The sequence below is a fragment of the Manis pentadactyla genome, chromosome X (genome assembly GCF_030020395.1).
Source record: "Manis pentadactyla isolate mManPen7 chromosome X, mManPen7.hap1, whole genome shotgun sequence".
NCBI lineage: Eukaryota > Metazoa > Chordata > Mammalia > Pholidota > Manidae > Manis > Manis pentadactyla.
The window spans coordinates 5,517,655-5,540,804 of NC_080038.1; the positions used below are offsets into that span (position 1 = coordinate 5,517,655).

At 48.5% G+C, this 23,150-nt stretch overlaps 1 protein-coding gene across 1 annotated transcript in view; it reads left to right on the forward strand.

Annotated features, from left to right (window-relative positions):
- Nucleotides 1-1,462: 1,462 nt before the first annotated feature.
- Nucleotides 1,463-23,150, forward strand: part of WWC3 (WWC family member 3) — a 117,348-nt gene continuing 95,660 nt past the window's right edge. The window contains exon 1 of the mRNA XM_036913009.2: nucleotides 1,463-2,060. Within this exon, the coding sequence (XP_036768904.2) occupies nucleotides 1,783-2,060 (278 nt within the window). The 5' untranslated portion in view covers nucleotides 1,463-1,782. The remainder of the gene's footprint in view (nucleotides 2,061-23,150) is intronic.

The window sequence follows — 23,150 nt, forward strand, 5'->3', positions numbered from 1 at the left end:
AAGATACCAGAACAGGCGGGCTCGGGCCTGGGCATTCTCTGGCATGGGCAAGGTCACAAAGTATTTGCTTTTTCGATCCTCTCCCCCTCTCCCTTGTACATTTCATAATCATCCATGTTTAACTAAAAGGACTTCATTGGTGGAATTTATGGCATAGAACGTTCGGGTGGGGGCAGATACTTGGGGGCGAGGAAGTTTCTATGTTGTGGTGTAGATGGGGAGGAAAGGCTTTCCTTGGATATGCCCCGATTAGCAGTCTCAATGCCTCCATGTTCTTTTTTAAAGTAACTCTTTCTCTTATAAAAGTAGTATTACCATTTTACAAACAATTTGGAAGGCTAATAATTAAAAAAAAATTCATCCCACTGAAGAAATGCAAACTACTGTGAGCTTTTTGCGGTTTTCCTCAAGTCTCTTCTCACATGTAGCTGGATTTGGATCACTGGTAGAGTTTTACTTGATAGTTTTGCATCACTGTAACGGGGTTTTTAAAACCTCCCTGATACTTTCCTGGAGTTCCTGCATTAAGTCTTGAGGCCAGGGATCTGGCGCACTAAGCAGCTGGGGAATGTGGAGTGAGAGAGCGCCCCAACTTTGGACTTCAGTTTCCCTGTTATGAGATGCGAGTGGAACATAAATTACCATCCAGGTTTGGTGTGTTAGGAGTTGACGTGGCTTCCTGCCCAGCAGTGGCCTACTTAAGTTTGTTCAGAGGATCCTGCAGACTGGTAGATGGAAGAGCTCAGGGCAGGGCAGGGGGCCCGACTCAGGACTCTAGAGCAGCCCTTCTGGGGCTCTCCTGGCAGGGACTCGAAGTGGCCACCTGCTCAGCTCCCCGCTTCCAGGTGCGTCCTCTCTGCCCCACCTAAGAGCTCGGGCCTCGGATTCCTCCTCCAGCTCCCGAGTTTCCCCCGGAGTTTTACAACCTTCGCGGGACCAATTGGGTATTCGGGGGACCCAGGCAGGGCGCAGCCCCCGGCCCCCGGAGTGGGCAGAGGTGAGGCCATCCATCTAAGGCCTGGGAGTGGGTGAAGTGAGGTGACCGCCCTCTCCCCTGGGAACCACTGGGGCCCTCGGAGTCAGCCTCCGGCAGGCCGCGCCTGGAGCCCGGGTGGGGCGTTGGACTCCGGCCCTCCTTCCTTTTTGCGGCGGCCCCGGGGGCGGGGGGACGCGGCGGCGCCCATCCTGGCCCCCGTGCGGCTTCCCGGCGAGGCGGGAGGCGGCGGCGGAGGGAAGAGGGAGGAGAGCGCGGAGCCCAAGGCGCCGTCGGTGGGTGAGGAGGAGGCGCGGCAGCAGGCGGGGCTGGGGGCGCGGGGTGGAGGGGCGGCGAGCGGGGGCGCTCCGACGGAGGCTGGAGGCCGAGCGGCGGCGGGGGGCGATGGGGGGAGTCGCGGCGAGCAGGGCCCGCGTGGGGGTGGGCGGGGCGGGGCAGGGGCGTGGCCTGCGTGCGTCCCGCCCCGCCCGCCGGGGCCGCGCGGAGGAGCGAAAATGGCCGGGCGCGCTGGGGGGAGTGAGGACGGGCCGGCAGCAGCGGCAGCAGCGGCTCCGGGGCTGTGACTGCGCGCGCGCCGGCGATCCGACCCGGGCGGCGCGGACGGGCGGCGGCGCACGGGGCCGGCAGGTCGGCGAGCGCCGGCGCGCGAACCCCGGGCGGAGGATGCCCCGGGCGCGGCGGGCGGCTTCCCGCAGCCGCCCCCGCGCCCCGGGCGCCGGACTTTAGCGCTGGCCGAGGAGGCGGCGCGCGCGGGGCGGCCGGGCGGCGGCGGCGGGGCCCGCGCAGTCATGCCGTGGTTGAGCGGCGGGCGGCGGCGGCGGCGGGGGCAGCCGCGCGAGGCCCCGCGGGCCCCGCCGCCGCCCACGCAGCCCTCGCGGGAGCCGCCACCGCCGCCCGCGCCCCCCGCCGCGGCCCCCGCGCCTCCCGCGCCACTGCCGGCGCGGGCCCGGGAGAGCGCGGAGCTGCCGCTGCCCGCCGGCTGGGAGCAGGCGCGCGACTACGACGGCCGGGTCTTCTTCATCGACCACAACACGCGCCAGACGTCGTGGATCGACCCCCGCGACCGGTAAGGGCGGGCCGGGATCCGGGCGCCCCAGCCCTTGGGCCCAGGGGGAGGGTCGAGGACGCCGGGCTGCCTCCAGGTCCGGGCGAAGGTCCGGACGCCCCCCCCCGGGGCCCTGGCGGAGGATCGGGGCGTCCTCTCTCCCCGCCTCGGGCCCCCGGCGTGCGGAGCCCCGGCCTCCTCCTGCCGCGGGGTGGGCGCTCGGACTTGGTTCCCTCACGTCGCCCGGGACCAGCGCCTGGGAGCTGGGCGCCTGGAAGTTCCTCTCGAGCTGACGGATGGTCCTCTTTTCCTTTTCCGCCGCGGCCTCGCCCAACCCTGCCGGCCTCTGTGGCCCACCGCCTTCGGCCCCTCTGGGGCCCGACGAGCTGTCGTCTTGGAGCACAGGCGTGCGCCCCGGCTGCGTGGCGGGGGTTCCGTGTCTGGCGGGCTCAGCCTAGTTTCCGTCCAAAGACCGATGCCAGACGCGACGCTTTAAGGGATTCCCAGTTCTTTGGAGGCTGGGGAGAGCCGGTTCTCAAACTGTGATGGTTACCCCTTAGAGCTTTACAAATCGAGTTGAAATTCTGGTTGAAATAGCCTTGCTTACTGCGGCCCGTGTGGAGTGTGATTAGATCCGTATGTCTTTGGAGGAAAGGAAAAACAATAGTTGAATCTCGGGTTTCCTTTTGGTGAAAGATATGAATAGGGCAGCAAGTTGTCTTATTATTCATATAAATAAAGCCTGTGGATAAAAAACCGGATTCTTCTGAAAGCACTACCAGATTGCATTTGATGAAGTTCATGTAATGACGCCTTTCCTTAACTTTTGACCCATTGTCTGCTGGCTTCTATGGTCCAGCTGCTCTTGGAGTGATGCATTTTTTTTGTGGGATTGGGAATTACGTTGAAATCGAGTGTTTCCAGTGGCATCTGCTATCTTGTCCTTTCTAGAGCAACTTCTCCACTTTGGGTCTGAGTGCCAAAAAGGAAATACTGCAGGCTTCCCCGTGATTTCATGACTCGGAAGGGCCCAGCCTGGTGACATGGTGCTTGCTGCTTTCTACCTGCACAGGAAAGGCAGCACTACATGGCACTGGCCTTTGGAAATAGCTTTGCAGGAGGGAAGCTGCCCAATTACTATTTGAAGGTTTCCCTGGGTTCAAATAGCAAAAAACAGCAAGGATTCTGGTCCCCTGACCTCCACTCTGAATGTTGCAAACTTCTGGACTCAGAAACTTAGATAAATCCTGCCACGGTTTTATGGTTAAAAAAGATGCTCGGTTATTTTGAAAATCAAGTGAGATCATATTATAATTTTAACCAAAGGCTAGAATCACAGCTGTTTGATCAGGCCTTGAATAGTTCTGGAATTGGTAAAACTGCTTGGAATGTGGCGCCCTTTTATGCTGTATATCTGTTAAAAACCCAGACAACTGGAAAGTGAACCAATTAAAAATACTCTTTTGCTTAGGAAAGGCTAAGGCTCATTTTATGAGGTAATATAAAACAATTGTAACATTGGAGTGGGGATTCATGATGAAAGATACAAATGTAAGAATTGCTGTTTTACTGGTGTGACCCAGGACAAAGGTGAGCAGACCCTGCAGAAGTCAGCTGGTAGGACCTTCCTTTCCCTGTGTTTCGTACGCATTTCCTATATTCCTCTTTCCAGAAACCTGCTTATGTTACTGAATGGCAGTCTCACCCTTTTCAGACATCACTTACAAGTTTGTAGATTTTTAAAAAGTCCTGTCTTAAATGCTACAAGTGTAGCTTAAGTTGAAAATGGATATTTTACGTTTTTTGTTAAGTCAAAACGTGTATACTTTCATGAGACAATGTTTTTATAGTGAGCGAAAATTCAGCAGGGGACAGCTTGCACTTCAGCTCCCATAATACCTTGCCCGAAATATGTATGGAATGTTGCAGCAAGCCACAAACATTTAAGTGGAGTCTACAGGAGGGTGTAAATGGTGTAATAGTCATTCTTCTTCCTCTTTCAGAACAGAACCCTGCCGATTTTTATAAGGTGACCAGCTATCCCTTCAAGTTGTAATTGATTTTTACTGTATGGAAAAAACCGTGTCAGAGCACAGCATTTTCTCCATGTGCATCTGACATTAAAACCCTTTTTGAGTCTCATTTGATTCACATGACCAGAAAACGGTGTTGAAGAAATGAGAACTATCCCTAAAACAGCTTCCAAATAGAGAACTGAGAGGAAAGAGGCAAATAAATAGGTTCTTGAAGAAAATGAAATTATGGAAGAATAAATGAATGTGGTAGGTTAGAACTGCATCTCATATATGACTTAGTAAAAATTGTAACAGCATAAAATATGCTGCTGTACCCCAAGTAACCAGGGGCCAACGCTGTAAACAATCTCTTGTAGAGTTTTATGGTAATTCCGTTCAATGCTGTTTAACAGCATTTCGTATCGCCAGCCTGGAGTGTGTTGGTGTATTGTTGTAGCTGTACTTTGTCAAGTTACAACAGCGAGGTGGTAGAAGAAAACTTCTTTATGGGTGTGGCTACAGATGTGTAAAAAAAGAAAAAAATCTCAGTATTTTCAAAACAGTTTTTTAGTTTGATTATGAAACCACCTTAGGTTTAAATCCCCAGTCTGTGCAGATCAGCCCTGTGTGTACAGTTTTCATAGTTAGTTTTCTGGGAATCATACCCAAAAACTTTGTCAAAAAATAGACAGTTAACTCACCGTTTTTATGCCAGTAGTTTCCGTGGGTGAGTCTTACGTGGTTTATATTAGTTGCGCATATATATTCTACATATGTTAACTTGGAGTTCAATGACCACTTTACAGAAAGGTATTTACCATTTAGGTGGGCAATATGGTAAGAACATTTTTGTCTCCTTTGGAAAAACTTAGTGCCTTCAGTGGCTGTGTGTGCGTGTGCTTCCTGCAGGGTTGTGTTGATCTGTTTCCAGGAGCTCAGCTGAGATCGTACAACACTGGGATGCAAACCGTGAGCAGCCTAAGAATGGTGGACCATGTTGCATTTGAGGTCAAAGCAGAGTGTAAATACTCATGATGATTGTGGAAGGCCCAATGATACCATGACATAAGCTTTCAGGGACCCATTTGTTCAGGAGATGGGATTTGACCTGCGCCCCATGGAGGAGTTCTGTGGTATAGTAAAAGTCCTTTGAGTAGGCTATTGCTCAAGGAGAAAACAATCCATGGTTTGGGAATTTGCCAGGCTGGAGCCACGTATAACAGAGGTAGATGACATCATTGCTACCTTCTTGGAACCTGTCCTTGGTATTAATTAATAGGAGGTTTACTGTATTTACCACACAGAGTCCATTTCTGGATTGTATAAACTTTATGATAAACATGTAATGATATCTCAGTGTTTCTTTTTTAAAATTATGGGTAATGTTTGTCTGAACATGGGGGAGTGTCTTGCTTTTCGGGTCACGAAGGGTGGGCTCCTGGAAGGATCGTCTTCTTTTTAGATCCTCAGCAGCCACTTGTTGGTCTGTTCTTTGTCTAGTATCTTTTTTTTCCTTCCTTCTTTTTCTTTCTTTTTTTTTTTTGTTGAGAAAAGTGAATGGAAAAGTCATTCACTTCCAAAAATACCTCCCGGATGTTTGGAACTGTTTCCTTTTCTTCCTTTCTCTCAGATTTTTTAAGTGGGAATAATGTGTTTCACCTCTGGTGCGTTCTACTTCAGGAACCCTTGGGTCAAGTGACGTGTTAAAGGTTGCCTGGTGAGCTTCCTCTAGCCCAGGTCTTTTTGCTAATGGCTGCCTTTCCAATAAATTGAATAAAATTAATCTGATGGAATAAAAGCAGAGTTAAATTCTACCGAGTGCAGTTATTCCCATTTAAATCTAGTGAAATGAAGAAATATTTACAGAGATTCTTGGCTTCGATGGAGACCAAGTTTTCTGTGATATGGGAGACAGACACATGAAACGAGGACACTAATGGTCACAAGGCACCATTGTTAGGTGGTGATGGCTTCACAGGAGGGGAGGGAGGGCTCATTTGAGCCTGGGGCACCTTTATCCTCATCCATCATCTAGCTGGAGGGTTTCTTGTGCTTTCTCAGTGCTGGGGAAGGAAAGGGGGAATGGGAGAAAAGTACTGGAGACAGGCAGTGCTGGGTGTCCCGAATAAATGAGGGAACCGGTCAATGTGACTGACCCAGAGTCTGCATAAAGGGCGGTAAGACTTGGACAAGAGCACACACAGCGTAGGATCCCGCAGCTTCGGGGCTGGAAGAGCTAGCGCTGTCTTGTTCTGACTCCTCATTCATACTTGGGGGCCGCAGCCGAGGGGAGCGTCCTGCCGGTAGTTGGAGGGACAGGGACTTGAGGTGAGTCTTCTGACCAGGAACCAGTGCTCTTTGCCGTATGCCATGCATATTTAAGCATCCTGCCTCCATTCGTTCGCTCATTTGCTCATTCATTCAGCAACCATCGCAGGCGCTCTTCCAGGGTTCAGGGCTCCAGTGGTGAGCATGCGCAGACAGTCCCGGCCTCTGTGGGCTGACCTGTGCTCATGTCCTTCTCCCTGAGGCCTCAGCACGCTGGCTCTGCCTCCCGGTTCCTCCCCGCTCGGATCCCTTGGGTCTGCGATTATGGCAGATGTACACAGAGTGCTCACCATCTTCCAGGTGCTCTTGGCATTTGTGTGGATGCTCTTCCTGAAAGCCCACAGTGGCTGCACGAGTTGTGGGTGGTCAGGGGATGAAACCAAGGCCTGGGGCGGTTGACTGAGTAACTTCACCCATAGCCTGCAAGGTGCAGCGTCTGCCTGATGGCAGAGTCGAGCCCAGAGCCACCATCTGTACCTGACCTGCCCTTGGCTAGGTAACTGTATGCCCTTTGCACCGTGTTATAACCACCATTTATTTATTTATTTTAAAATTTTATTTTGATATCGTTAATGTACATTTACTTGAACGACATTATGGTTACTAGGCTCCCCCTATTATCAAGTCCCTCCCACATACCGCATTACAGTCACTGTCCATCAGCATAGTAAGATGCTATAGAATCATTACTTGCCTTCTCTGTATATGCTGCCTTTCCCGTAACCACCAGTTATTTTTATCTCATTTGTTGTTGTTTGAAGTTTAACACCTCCCTTCCCCCATGGTAGGTACAGTACTAGCCCCCAAAAGAAGTCCATGTCCTAGACTCCGAAACCTATTAATAAGTTGCCTTCCATGGCAAATGACACTTGTAGGTGGGATTTAGAATTTTAGGGTGAGGTGATCATCTTGGATTCCCTGGTGGGACCAGTGTAATAACAGGAGTCGCTGCCAGAGGGACGCAGGAGGGTTGGAGTCAGAGGAGATGTGACAGCAGAAGCAGATGTTGGAGTCATGTGGCCATGAGCGAAGGAGTGCAGGCAACCTGTAGAAGCTGGAAGAGGCAAGGGAATGGTGTCTTCCTTAGAGTCAGCAGGTGGAATGCAGCCCTGCAGACACCTTGATTTTAGCTGAATGAAACTGACTTTGGACTTCTGACCCCCAGGACTGTGAGATAATAAATCTGTGTCGTTTAAGCCACTCGGCAATTTGTTACAGCAGCAGTGGGAAACTAATACAGCCCATGCGTTGTTTTCCCAGTGAGAAAGGGAGCATCTGGTCAGCATGGTCTTTGATAACAACCACAATAGCTGGCGCTTGTTGGGCGCTTAGGGGGCACCATGCTAAACATTTTACATTCTTTTTCTCCCTGATTTCTCACAACAGCTAGGAGTCCTCATGCCTGTGGACTGAGCCTGGAGTCTCACTCACATTAGGTACCAAGTCATATCTGATGGCCTGGTGGGCAGGGTGGATTTCTGAGAGAAGAGGCCAGTAGGAAACTATTGGAGGTTTTCACAGACGGTGACTGGCCTTGAGCTAGAGACATCGGGACACGAGGACTGGAAAAGGCAGGGATCACATCAGAGCAATTGTGAAGGAAACAAGAAGTGTCCAGGCTTTAGCCAGTCTTGAACAAGGCAGGCGCAATCAGGGCGGTGAGGCAGGGCTCAGGGGAATCTTGCTGCCCCCTCTGGGGGAGCAGGGCCACCCCATGGGCCACCCCGGGGCCTTCTATTAACCCCACTCAGAAGCCTGCCTTGTTTCTGCTGCCGCTGCTGTTGATGGTGTGTGCTCAGTGCCTTGGCTACAGAGTGAAGCAGCTCGAGCCTTTCATCTTACTCTCTCGCTGATGGGTAGCATCCTTAGAGGTTTCCAGCTGGGCCGGTGTCACTGAAGACCAGGGTTTCTCAGTCTTAGCTCTACTGATATTTGGGGTTGGGTAATGCTCTGTTGTGGGGCTGTCCTGTGTAGTATAGGAATTTAGCATCTTCCCTGGTCTCTACCCGCTGGATGCCAGGGGAACCCTGCACCCGCATCCCGACAGTGTCTTCAGACATTGCCAGATGTCCACTGGGGGGCAGTATGGCCTGGTTGAGAACCGCGGCACTACTTCCATCTGCCTGGTTACCACTGTGCGTTTTTAGGAGCTAAATTTGTTTCAAGCAGATTGACAGTTCGTGAGATGTTATGCAACAAAGGGTAAGATCACAAGGCCCGATTTCTGTGTTTCCATGAGGAATGGATATTAAACGTGATGCTTTGAAAAACCCTGAATTTACTACACTACACAGACAGACATACCAGTATATAAAACTTTGGGAATGTATTTTAGTCAGAGTATATTCTTCAATTTGTAGAATATTCTCAATCAGTGGGTAGTTACTGACTGTCAAGTGTATGTATATACCCAGGGGACCAGAAGGAAATGAATCTGCTCACATTTCAGTGCTCTGCAGCAACCCAGAGAGCTGGCCTGGCCTTCTGGGTGTGTGGCAGGGGGTGAGTCTGCAGGATGCCCTAAGAGACTACAGGCCCTCTGTGGATGAAGGAGTGGTGAGAGGATTGCCTCTGCCTTTGCTCAGCAGCTCTAGAAAGACAGGGCAAGGCCACCTTAACAGGCTGCTTATGGAACTGTGCAATCTCCAGCATTTTCCATCTGGAAGGGCCTTTTTATTTCCTTAAAGCTCAAGGAGCTGAGGGAGAGTGAGGGAAGGAGAAAGGCGCAGGCTGGGCCAAGCCCTCGGGGACCAGCTCTGCGCTCTGGTGGGCGGGGCCTGTGGAGGGCTACTGCGGGGCTCTCGCACTCCCCCAGGAGATGGTGCTGCCGGGGTGAGCAGGCCATTTCCAGGCCACGTGGACCCCAGTAGGACACCGTGGAGCCGCTGCAGGAGATGAATGCCTTTTGCCACTTGGAACTCTGTCCCGGGGAAAGGTGCCACTCTCCAGGGTGGGGGAGGCCTCTGACTGTGTGGGTCAACTGCATTTGCCCTGAAAATTATCCCTGTTTAAAAAAATGGAGATACAATTCCTGTGCCATAAAACGCACCATTTTAAGGCGCACAATTAAGTGGTTTTTAGTGTTTTCACAAGGTTGTGCCACGGTCACCACTGTTGAATTCCAGGACATTTTCATCAGCCCAAAAAGTGCCTCTGAGCAGACACTCCCCGTTCCCATTCCCTTTCCCCCTCCTCCACCCCCGGCCACCAGTAGCCTCCTTCCTATCTCTGTGGCCTTGCCTCTTGCGGGCATCTCATCTGAGTTTAATTGGACTGCCTTTCGTGGTAGGCTCCTTTCACCCAACCTAAGGTTTTCATGGCGTTCATCCATGTTGTCGGGATCTGGTGTGTGTTTCTGCTTTCAGTTTAATGCAGGGGACATGCCATCATGGGGTCCTAACCAGGGCCGCTGTGTGAACTTTGCTCACCAGAGCAGCTGGCACCCTTTTAAAAAAGATCAATTGAGGATCAAAGAACAGAGAAGTTAGCTTTTAGGCTGTTACTTAACGTTTAGTTTGTTACTATACCTCACCCAGGCCTTTTCCTTTTGTTTCCTGAGGTGGTTGGGGGAAACAAAAAGGCTATATAAAGTAATAAGCCAGCCATGGAAAGGTTACCAGTGTACTTCTGTGAGGCAGCCCTGACGTCAGTACGCGGAGGGTCCAGATCAGCTCCCGCCACCTGCGCCGTGCCACCGTGCAAGTCCCGGAATTTCCTCGTGACTAGATTTTCTCATGTGTACCGCGAGAACAACAGTGCTTGTTGTTAGTCGATGAACCAGTGTTTATTAAGTGTAAACTTTCCCAAATGTGATGGCTGGCCCTAGGAGACCTTAGGACAGGGGTTGACAAACAGCGGCCCACAGGCTGAATCCAGCCCACCAACTGTTTTGTACAAGCTTGCAAAATAAGAGTGAGTTTTCCATTTTCAAATGGTTGAAAAGGAATAAAAAGAGTAGTATTTTATGAAATATATGTGAAATTCAAGTTTCAGCGCCCATAAGTAAAGTTTTATGAGAGCATAGCCGCACGTGGGTGTTTATTGGCGGGGACTGCTTTCAAGCTACCGCTACAAGGACAGAGTTGAGTTGCTGGACAAAGACCATGTGGCCCAAAAAGCTGAAAATACTCTCTGGCTCTTTACAGAAGTTTGCTGACCCCTGATCTTATGAGTAGTGGAACCTGATCAAGAAAACCATTGGTCAGTGGGGTTGGGGTAGGCGGCACACAGGATATGAGGACCCAAGTGGGAAGTCTAACCAACTAGAGAAGGGGTGCAGAATCGTAAAAGCCAGTGGGAACCCTTAGTCAAGGAACCCCTCAGTAGGAACTTCTCTCCTTCTTCAGTAAAGGATGTTACATCTGTCACAAGACAACCTGACAAAGTTAGAGTAGATGATTTGAGTAGCATGCAAATTAAGACCTCTTCACATGAGAAGGTGGGAAAATGACCACTTCTAGAAAGGTTTTTCATTAAAAGTACACATTCATTCTGGGCATCTAATGCATAGCATTGTGATTACAGTTAAGAGTATTGCATGCTCAAATTGCTTAGAGAGTAAGTCTCAACTGTTCTCACCACAAAAACGAAATGGTATTATGTGACGTGATGGAGGTGTTAGTCAGTGCTATGGTGACAGTCACATTGCAATATATAAATATATCAAATCAACGCGTTGTCCATCTTAAACGACATAGTGTTGCATGTCAATTACATCTCAGTAAAACTGGAAAAAAATCCGCATAGAAAGCTAAGGTTTAAACGTACAGAAAGTTCTAGTTCCTGGGAGAATGCAGGTATGGTACTGTCAATCTTTTGTGCTCCCAGGTAAATGAGTGCTGTTCCTCCCCATCCTTTAACTTCAGTGGGTCTGAAAGGCCAGTTGAGGGAATTGTGCGTGTGCACATGTGACTGCTCAGAACATGCAGAAGGAAACAAGAAACCCAGCTACTGTCTACCTCTTCCCACCCGCCTTTACAGTCCTGGAGATGCAGGAAGGACCCTCTGGGATCCATGTCATGGGGAGAGCCCTCTGTTAGCCCGTTCCCCTTCAGAGGAAACCGTGTGGCAATCCAGCCCCAAACCACTGTCCCATTCCAGGCAACACAACACACAAAAGGAAACTGGTATGATTGCATTTGTAGAGCATTCTTCAAATAATAAAATTATAGTGCTGGAGAACAGGTTAAGTGGTTGCCGGAGGTTAGGGGTGGGGGCAGGTGTAGGTGTGGCTATGAAAGAGTGGCCCAGGGAGGCTTGTACTGGGGGAGTATTTCTATATCTTGACTGTAAGCTACACACGGAATAAAATGGCATGGAACTACATTCTTACATACAAATGGACACACACACACACACACACAGATATATACGCATGCATGTGAATGCTGTATAAGCTCTGTGCATTGTACCAGTATCAGTTCTGGTTTGGCGTGTGCTGGAGTTGTGCAAGGTGTGACACTGGGGGAGGCTGGGTGAAGGGTGCACAAAACTCCCTGTACATTTCTTTGTAACTTTCTGTTAGTCTATGATTATATCAAAATAAAAAGTTAAAAAGGAAATCAGAGAATAAAGGAACCAAACAGAAACCCAGTTTTTTATTCTTAAATTTTTTTTAAGACCATGTCCTTTCTTTAACTAACTTGAGTAAATTTTACCCTGCTTTTTCTCCACAGTACCTAGCCCATAGTAGGCCCTCAGTAAATGTTTGTTGAATATAATTGTGCATGTAGAAAGAGGTTTTATTTATTTATAACAATATTCTTCATTTCACTTAGTTTTTCTCATATATTCTAGAGTTCTCAAGAGCAGTCCCTCCCTGCCAGCTGTTAGACCCCCATTTTGTTGGGGTGGCCCCCTTTATCTTGACTTGGGGGATGTGACCCCCTCTACAGCCTGATTGGAGAAGTCCTGTTGCTCAAAGCCAGTGGATCTCCATTTTGGGCATTCAGCAATATTTAGAACTATTGTTGCTATTTGTATGGTTCAAACCTAATATTTGTAAGTTTTTCCTACATCTCTCGGTTTTGGGCATTCATTTAGCTTTGGTCCATTTGGCAGACCTCTTTAAAGTCCTCTGAGCCTTCGTGGCAGAGTATTGGGATTCTAAAGCATTGTGGAATCATGGACCCTGGAAGATCTGACACAAGATAGAGAATCTGTGTTTGGAAACAATTAGATGCACACACACACACGGAAGCTTGCCTATGCTTTCAGGAGGATAACGGACCTCTCAAAGCCCGTCTCTGCTCCCTAGGGTCCAGGAGGCTTGGTTTGAGAAGGGCAGATGCCCCCAGAGGTGCCTGTCCCACACGCTGCGAGTATTGGTGAGTGAATGAGGAATGAATACTCGTGTGTCTGCCATCACCAGCCTATGTATGTGGTATGGTGTCTACTGAACAGTGATTCGTGGAGAGTCTTCGGTGGTTTCTCCAACCCTTTCCCAGCCTCATACCCAACCCAGCATTGAACTGCAGTGTTCAGTCACTAGATACAATCCCTAAGGACTGGATAGGTTTCACATGAAAAGGGGAGTGGTGGGTCAACCTCAAGGACAAGATGCTAAGTGAAAGAAGCAGATACAAAAGGCAACATAGTGTCCAGAGAAGCTAAGTCATAGAGCTAGGAAGTACATGGATGGTTGCTGGGGCTGGAGGCAGGGAAGAGGAGTGGCTGTTAATTGGCACAGGGATGTACCTGGGATGAGGAAACGTCCTAACGTGGGATTCTGTGTTGTACGACTCAGTACATTGACTAAAAACCATTGAATTGTGCACATAAAAAGGGAGGATTTTATGGTATGCAGATTATATCTCAGTAAAGTTGTTTCAAAAAAGCTTTTCAAGTGAACCTGTTTCAATTCAGGCAGTGCCTTGCCTAGGTTGTTGGGCAGGCCAGGCTACTAGTTGAGACTTGGTGGCTGCTAATTGTGAAAAAGGTGTCTGGGCTTCTCAGAATGTCCATACAATCCCCAGGGACACTTACTAGGAAGACCCACGGTAACATTGCCCAGGAGGTTTGACAGCTGTAAGGGAAGAATACCGCCATGTAACAACCTGGTAATAGTTACTCGATTAAGAATTTGGTTTTCAGGAAGGAAACTACCTCTTTGAGGAGAATTTGTCTTATAGGATGACTCACTAGCCCTGCTGCTTGTTCTAGAAAAGTTGACATGATATCTAATTGGGTGGCAGTGTTTGGAGTAAGGTAAGAGTGTAGATAAAGGACCAGTTGGTATTTGGGCCTTTAAATATCAGCATTCTTAGGTTTCACATATTTTTGGAGGAACCTCCTAAAATTGTATACCATGCTTTTTGTTTCTTCCTAGACAGATTAAAATGTAACATTTTCTTGATAGTTAGGGTTTGTATAGGTGAACATGAGCATTACTGTGTCCTGGAATGTACCACTAACCACAGGGACTTCCTGGGAGGGGTGAGCCCTGATTTTAGACAGGGCCGACCTCAAGTCTGCCTCCCTGCTCCACCATTTGATGTGTGCCCTAAGGAAGAATTCGGGCTCCCTGAGCCTCAGTTTTTTCTTGTATAAAATGGGGGCACTTATTTCTAGTGCACAGTAGACACATTTTAGTTACTCTTGTGGTCATGTTAGTCATTCAGTTTTGTGATTCTTCAGTGTCTTTTTTCTTCTGCCTATCAGAATTTCCTCCCTCCATTATGTCACTGCTGCTTCTGAGTTGCTTCCTCATCTTCCTCATAGTTGTGTAGTGCTGGGGACCGACCAGGGTAAAGACAAGGGGCTCAGAGTTCATGGTAACTATTTTTCCTCTCTGCTTGGAGCTGTTCTTTGCATTCTCTTGTTTTCATTGGTTGGCTGAGAGAAGTTGCTGGAAATGAAATGATACTAAAAGAGTTAACAGATTAGAGCAGAACCATCAAAGCCTTTTTTTGGTGAAGGGGTAAAGGCCTAGGGAACCAATATTTTAGGCTTTGCAGCTTTGCAGGCCTTAGGGTGTCTGTTGCAATTGCTCCACTCTGCTTTTGCAGCTCGAAAGCTGCCAGAGATAATACGTAAATGTGAATGGGCCTGGCTGTGTTCCGATAAAATTTTATTTATAAAGGTAGGAGGCAGGCCAGACTTGGCTCACAAGCCCTAGTTTGCCAACCTGTGATCAATGTCATGCTTGTCTGTGAGGCATGTTAACACAACCAAAGCTTTCACATCTTCAACTTTCATTATTGTTGTATTAGCTTGAATACAGATCTGAAAATACTCCAGATGTATATAGAATTACTGATTTCTGGGTACGGATGTCGTCTTGTTCTGGAACTTGGTATTTGTGGCACTTGGTGATGTTAGAGACTTTTTAAAAAGTCACATCACATGATTAGACCTTGTTCCATAATTAATATTGGACACTTAATTTTGGACAGATATTAAGAATAGAAGTAGTTGATTCAAGGTCAAGATCTTTAGCTACATTTTCTCGGTAACCTTGTGCACTATCTATGAGACAGTTTTCATATGTGTATTAACAGCTTCTGGGTGTACATTTGAATGCACAGATAAACTTATTTTGGGGATGAGGTTAAGTTTTTACCCAAGTTGCTGTGCTGATTGGGCCTTGGAAGGAAACTCTCAGAGCGCATGTCAATACTGACACCCCTGGACAGTCCTTGTTTGCAGGGGGTTCATAGGCCAGTGGTGGGAGGTGGGAAAGTGGGTGAAGCAGGGTTAGAGAGAGGCAGTGAAAAACAGTTAGCAGTACTTCCACAGTTAGCTTAGATGTTTTCCTAGCAGTGTGTGCCCAAAGCTATAAGAGATAGTCCCACCCTTAAGGTAGCTAATTTCACTAAAACAGGGCTTGTCAGGGAGGGGCAGCTTTGCCTCCCAGGGAACATGTGGCAGTGTCTGGAGACATCTTTGGTTGTCACAGCTTGTGGGTAAGTGCTGGTACTGGCATGTAGTGAGCAGAGCCCAGGGCTGCTGCTCCATATCCTACAGTGCACAGGATGGCCCACAACAAAGGGTGGTCCAGTGCATTTGTGAATAGAGCTAAGCTGAGAATCTGTGCTAGGGGTACACTGAGGAGCCATTCTCAGATGGTCCTTGCCCCTGGGGAACTTACATTGCAGTGGTAGCAAATGGCCCTAACCGACCATGTCAGTACTCACAATGGGGAGAAACTCCAGCAGGGTGAGGTGGCCGGGCAGTGTGGCTAGTTTGTGTAGGGTGCTGGGAGGCCTTGCTGTTAAGGGGTCTCAAAGGGGGCCTTTGAGCAGTGGCTGTAGGAGATGAGGAGGAAGTCTGACGTATCTGGGGACTGAGGCTTTCAGGGAGAAGGAAGCGCAGGTGCTGAGGCAGAAGCCTTGGGAGACTGTGGTTGGGGCGAGGTGGCCCCTGAAGGGCCTGGGCCATTGTGAGGACTCTGGTTGTGACCCTGAGCAGGTGGGGGAGCCATTCTCTTGGGAGACTTCCCATATTATTGGGGTCTCTCTGCTGTGGGGAGACGAGGAGAGCGGGAGCCGAGACAAGGAGACGGGGGGGTGGGGGGAAGAGATGGCGGCCATCTCCAGGGTCAGGAGATGGTGGCTCAGGCCTGGACGTGGTAGCAGGGGCACTCCCAGACCTAGATATACGCGGTTTCTTCAGGACCTGGACTCCGAGTTGCCTGGAGGCCCTTCCTTAGACTCCCTGCTGCTTGGGGAATATATCCGGGGCTTTGCCAGGTGGAGAGCACACGGTCACGTAGGCTCAGCACAGGGCTGGGCCTTTTCCTGGCTGTTCCTCAGCTTTGCGGCTGGGCCGGAAGGGGTTCACGGAGCAGGGAGTGCTGTGCAGGGGGTGCACGTGTTCTTGTTCTAGTGGTCGAGCTATGCGTGTCTTTAAAGAGTATGTCTATAGAGAAGATTTATATATGCTCTTGGAATGCCCATAAATTCTTGTGTTTAGAAAGTGATTTTTTTGTTGTTATTACTTAAAAAATAGGTGTGGGCTCTTGCTTTCTAATGGTTGGGTGGTTTGGGATTGGAAGTGATAAGGCTCAAGCCCAGGCCACCAGCTCTGTGGAGCCTTGTCATGCTGTGACTTTCCTTCAGATGCGCTATGGCGCCCTTTCATTTGCCATAGACAGGCTGCTTCGGAAGGCATCTCAGCCAGATCATTCTGTGATTGATCTGGCCCAGGCTAACCCAAGATTGTCATCTCGTTAATCTAGTATTAAGAGCCAAGACACCAGAAACCAAGCCCTCCCCTCTCCAATATCATAAACCGCCAAGATGTTACCATGCAGATGGCATATTGACAAAAATGTCAAGGATTACCAAGAGTAGCTTCTTGCATCCACATGTACTTAGGGGAGAGGGACAGAGGAACATTTGCATTTTAAGTGCCACCACGGTGGCCAGAACCAATGATTTCTGTTTGAGCAACTTTCAACACTGAGCTCTCTGTTGGAGCTTTAGACATATTTACTTTCAATTTCAAAGTAAGAACTTACAGACTTATTATGCCTTTGAAAGTATTGATAGAACTTTCTCATATGCCATTTGTCACTCAGCTCCTTAAAAAATATGGATCGCAATCAAGTTGTACATAAATATGCAACTGATAAAATTCTTGTTTTTCCTGAGCCTTTGTCAGCACGTCAGTTTTTAAATCTAGTGCCAGTTCAGTAAATATTTGGAACCCACAGTCTGCATTTCCTTCACATGGGCTAATTTTTATCTTGTAATGTAGAGAAACAGCATTTCCTTCCCTTCTGTTTCTGGAGAGTAATAGCGTCGCTTTCAGTGGTTGAAGTAGATGTCATCCCTTTTTATCCCTGGAGGAAATAATACCCTAGCATGTCACTTTGGGGACAAATGCTCCTTTTATCATTATGGGGGTTATAAAACCCTGGGGATTAATCCCAGTCAGGTGGTAGGATAGGAGGAGGAGCTAAGCTGGTTCTTCCACCGTCTTGAGCTGCAAGATTAGTTTGTGGAACGCTCGCCAAACTCATGGGTAGTTCAAAGACAGCTTGGATTCCCCAGGAGCTAGTCATTGTCAGTGGTGAGCTCTTCATTGAAGGTGTAACCGAGAAAGCAAGCATGCCTGTGCATCTCTCCTTTCCCGGGGCCTTCTTGTGTGTCCCTGGTGTCTGGTTGCTCCACCTCTCTTCCCAGAGTTCAACAAGGTGACTTGGCGTTTTCCAAACTACTAAAATAAAGGAAAACTGGGAGATTTTTCCAGTAAGCAAACCAATGACATAATGGTACCACAGGCATATGAGTGACTGAAATTAGTTTTGTGAAGCAGTTGGCTGGTAATGTTTGCAACGCTGGAGGTGTAAGAAGTGGTTGGGGTTTTTTTCTCATCAGAAAGGTAGGTAGCCCTGTATTAAACTTACTGTTCTTGTATTAATTAATGGGCTTTGAGGAAACTGAAATTCTTTTTCCCTCCCAGGAAAGTAAAGGTGATATAGAAGTGTGACCTTTAGGCCACTGTTCTTTTGATAATTAGGCCTTATACTTACTGGAAAGATAGGATCAAAGTCAGAATTCTCTGGAAGCAAGGAAAAGAAAGTACTGGAGAAATTGTGTCAGTTGTAGCACAGTTTGTTTATAAAGGAGCATAGGAATACCATGTGCAGTGGCCCCATGGTAACTAGCTCCACTCTAGCTGGATTGTATAATAAGACAGTGTCCTACAATCTCTGCTCAAGATTAATAAAGCCAGCTTTCTAAAGACCTATAGGAGCTCTCTACAGTGCCAGAATTGGAGCATCCAAGGCTTGAAGCTATGGGCATCATTTCTGTTTTGAGGTGGCCTTGCTCCTTGGGTTCCTATAGGAATCACAGACTAAATGTTGGCTGGCAGCAGGCAGGTGGCCAGATCCTTTCTGCCCAGCGGCATCTCTAGCCAGGTACTCAGCCAGCTCTTAGTTAGATCATCGCCCTTTTGCTGAGCTGGCCTGGGCCGCAGCGGCCCTTTCACCTACGCCTTTGTTGCTTGTCAGGTCTCAGGAGAGCCCACTAGCATCGCCCCGCTTTCGTGCTCCTCCTGAGCACATCACACTCCCTGGGTCCCAAGGACACCTCTCCACTTTGTCCTCATTTATGTGAATGTGGTTTGGAACCTACACACTGTCCTAGTTATGTTGCTCTTGACTGCCTTGTAGTTGTAATTTTGGTCATTTCCATGGTTTTTCTGAGTGTTACACATCTGTTTATGTTGTTCTAAAATGCATAGGTTTTTTTAGAGAGAAGCAGGGACAGCATATTAGACTCTCTACCCATGATAGTGTAGCATCAGGTAAAACCCTGAGGGCTTAGCCACAGAAATCTCTTGTTTTTATATTAAGGTTGCATGTATATATACATGGCATCCTAACTGGGTGCTTTTCGATCATAGATGCATGTAAGATTAACCTGGGGAGCTATTATATTTGTGTGTATTTGCATTTGTTAACACACATCCACAGAACACACATCCACAGCCATAAAGCCTCACCCCAGGAGATTCTGATCAGCAGGGCCCAGGAAGCCCCCGAGACCTATTTTTCTCTCATTTTTAAAGATTGAGATAAAAGTCACATAACATGAAATTAACTACTAACCAGTATTAATTCAGTGGCATTTAATACACTCACAATGTTATGCAGCCACCACCTCTGTCTAGTTCCAGAGTATTTCCACCACTGCAAAGAAAACCTTACCCATTAAGCCACCAGTCCCCATTCCTCCTTCCCTTGTAGTTCCAGGCAACCACCAGTCTGCTTTCTGTCTCTATGGTTTGCCAGTTTTTAGACATTTCATATAAACAGAATCATAGAATGTATGGTGTCTTTTGTCTAGCATAATGTTTTCAAGGTTCATCCATGTTGTAGCACGTATCAGGGCTTCATTCTTTTTTATGGCCCAGTACATCCCATTGTATGGTGGAGCACACTGTGTTGATCCCTTTATTCGTTGATGGGTGTTTGCACTGTGTCCGTCTTTGGCTGTGTGAGTGGTGCTGCAGTGAACATCCATGTACATGTATCTGTTTGAATACCTGCTTTCAGTATTCTTGGGTACATACATACCCAGGGATGGAATTGCTGGGTCATATGGCAACTCTATTTTTAACTTTCTGAGGACCCACCAAACTGTTTCTTCCACAGCGGCTGAACCATTTTACATTTCTGCCAGCAATGTATAAAGGTTACAGTTTCTCTGCGTCCTCACCAATAGTTATTTTCTGGCCTTTGATTTGACTTTTTAAAACATGGCTATCCTAGTAGGCATGAAGGGGTATCTTACTGCCATTTTGATGTGCATTTCCCTAGTGACTAATGATGGTGGACATCTGTTCATGTACTTTTTGGTCATTTGTATATCTTGGAGAAATATCTATTTAAGCCCTTTGCCCATTTTTACACTGGGTTGTTTGCCTTTTTGTTATTGAGTTTTAGGAGTTATTTATATATTCTGGATACTGGACCCTTATGAGATAAGCAATTTTTAATTAGTGTCCATTTTTGAAAAGTTCTCCTGGTGGATTCAGTTAGCAACTGGGCTCAAGAACCATTGAACTGGACCAGTGATTCTTAGGTCTTCCTGCTGCAAAACACCTGGAAAGCTTTCTTCAAACAAACAAACAAACAAACAAACAGAAAATGCAACCCCTTACCCTCAGGTCACCCAGGGGTCCTGATGAAGCTCCCTCCCCGCCAAAACTAACAGCTGTGTGGTGAAGCAGGTTTAGCTAAGGTGACTGACGACCTAACTGAGTGGACAGATATCATCAAAACAGAGAACCACACAGTTCCATGGAGAACCAGGCAGCGTCAGCTCCCTGCCCGCCCCCAGAAGTCTGTGCAGAGCATTTGATTAAATGTGTAGCAGGCTGCCTTTGTCATGCCCACTGGCATTATAGGACGGCCCGGCCCCCTCAAAGTACCATCAAGACTCGCCATGTTGCCAGGCCTCTCAGGAGGTGCATCCTGTCTGCCTCTGTCTTCTGTGCCTATGGACAGGGCGCCCTGTGTTTGCTGCAAGATGTGGAGCTGGGCCTGAGCTACTTTTTGGTTTCTTTGGCAGCATAGAGCACTATTGGTGCTTGCTTATAGCATCGCTTGAATCCTGTGACTGTGGAAGAATGTGGTGTTCCACTCCCAAGAAAGATACTGTCAGCCTGTTTCCCCTACCTTGTGTACCCTTAATTCCAAAGGCTGGCTCACGGTTTGGCTCAAAACGGAGCATGTGGGATGGTCCTGGGGCAGTTGGTGGAGCTTCCCAGTGAAAGATGGTCTCATCTGGTGGGAAGCTGGCACAGGGGCAGGTGAGGCTCCCGGGTCCCCTCTGCCTCCTAGGAACCCCTCTGAGAAAAGGCCTCCGGCCCCACTGGTGGCGAGCCGGCCCTTGTCACCCCCATGCCTTCTGTGCTGTGCATGCCTCTCCCTCCGTCCTTCCCCGCTGCTCCCTCCCCACCTCTCCCGCTGGGCCAAAGGGGCTGATTTCCCGGGAACAACGGAGGGACTCCTAAGATGGGCTTTTGGTGGGTGGGAAAAGAGAAGGAGAAGGCCACCTCAAAGGGGATCAGTTCCCCGGAAGCCTATGTGCTTGATTAAACTACAAGTTAGGGTGAAAAGTGGTTTTTGCCTGGGCAGTTTTATAGGCTTGTTGTACTTAGGTGCTGCGTCAGGTTCGTGTTCAACTGTAGAGAGAGAAGGCAGAGCAACATCTGTTTGGAATAATCTGGTCAGCCCTGCATCTCATGCTCAGCACGTGCTCGATAAGCGGGTCTTAAAAATCCATTGCTATTTTAGAGCCACTGTCTCCCCCCGAAAAAGGTGGAGCTGACTCCAGGGTAAGTGTTGCTCTTTACCGTTGACTGCGTGCAGACATATAGCATCGTGAAATGTTTGGACTCAATGTGGACTAAATAGTCCACATGTTTGGTTGGCACGCTGCTTTTCTCTCCTCTTTGCTAGACATACACTCTTTGGGGCTTGCCCTCGTCTCTCTTTTCCCAGAGGTATCCCTGCACTCGGCAAGTGGCAGTACCCTCACCCATCCCTGGGCGGGTGGCTAAATATTTATTTTATTACACTTGTGGTGGTATTTCAAATATTCAAGGTGGCATTCTCAGTTTGAAAAGCAGATGCTGGTTAAAATAACAGATCATGTGCTCCCCATATATGGTTCCTGCCTCTGCCTGCCTACCATCTTCTCTCTCCATGGAAACGCCATGCACACAAGAGACAGGTGACTGTTTACCTGTGAGCATCACTTACACAGGTTGTCCCAACCCAGACTTCAAGTTATACTTATCTGAAGAGCATTGAAAAACTACTACTGCCATGCTCCACCACAAATCAGTTAAAACCAGCTTCCTGGGTGAATCCCAATTTCCCTGGGGATTCCACTGTCCCATGGGACTCGATCTTGTTCACAGCAGTGAATGAATATTTGTTGATGATTTTGACCTCTTTATGAAACATGGACAGGTAAGCCTTGATCCTGGAAACCAGAAACACCGAGGTTTGTAAGGGGGAAGGAGAGGTCAGATAGCTGTAAATGCCATTGTAATACTGTTTTGGAGCCCTGAAGAGGGAGATAAGGATTTGCTCTTCTGCTGACCCTGCACATAATTCATGTGTATGTTGCATCCTGTCTTCCTCTGAGCTTCCTTAGTTCTCTGTTCCCCCAGCATGGAGGGGCTTGTTGGCTAGTGGGGATTTGTTATTTATTTGCTCCCCTGCTGAGCTGAATTCCTTGAGGTTAACTCCTGGCACCCAGCATGTCAGGTAGCTTTCCCGCAGTGAATATTGAAACAAATGAATGGTACTTTATAGTTTCCTAGTGCTGCTCCGAGGGTGAGGTCCCCAAGCTCTCGCCTCCTCAGCTAACATTACGTGCCCGAGACCGTGAGCATCATTCACACCAAGCTCTGTGCCTGCCTGCGCTTGGCAGGCGCTCCCTGTGCACACCATCTGTTTGCTGGGCCGGTCCCTGGGGAGGACTTTCCATCACTGCGCCTCAGCTTGCTGCGGTGATGACAGACACCCACGCCCACCATGGCTGGGCCCCCAACCGAATGGCCAGCTGTCAGAGGTAACGGGGTGGTGGGGACTGGCAAGTTAGCGAGTGGCCCCTTCCAAGGGGGATGGCCCTAATCAGCTTTAGCCACTTTTTGTCTCTGGGGACTATAATCCCTGTTTGCTAGCTCTTCTGATTTTCAGGAGAGAAATCCAAGTGTTTGAAATGAAATCTCCTGGGTTTAAATGTTGGCAACCTGTTAGGGTTTTCGTAGAACACTCTGGGTGCCAGCGCTGCAAACCAGACAGGACACGTTTGCAAACCACGTTGGCCTCCGAGCAGCCTTGGAGCTGCTACCTGCCTTGCCCTTCTTAGGCCGAGAGAAGCAGGGACCTGGAGGACTTCGGTGGTGGCCCCACTTGTCTGCGGGGAGTGTGGGAAGAGGAGACGAGAGGAGAGGAGGCCGTGTAGGATTCTAGGTAAACTCTCCCTTTTAAAAATGGCTTATTTTATTTCACCACAACCCCACCTAGCCCTCTACCTACAATGAGTGCAGTGTTTTGGTGTCTTCTATAGTCTTTTTTCTTTTCATAAACAAAGGAGCGAAAACTCCTTTGTTCATATAATTTTTAGCAATTTTATAGGAATTGCATAGCAACCCTTGCTCCCTGCCCGGAGTAACCAGAGCACTTCCAAGCTATTACAGCGTCTCATTAGACACACTTCAAAACTTATCCCTGGTGGGCCCACGAGGGTGGGCGTCTGTTTGGGTTTGGCCCCCTTGGTCCACAGCACCCAGGCAG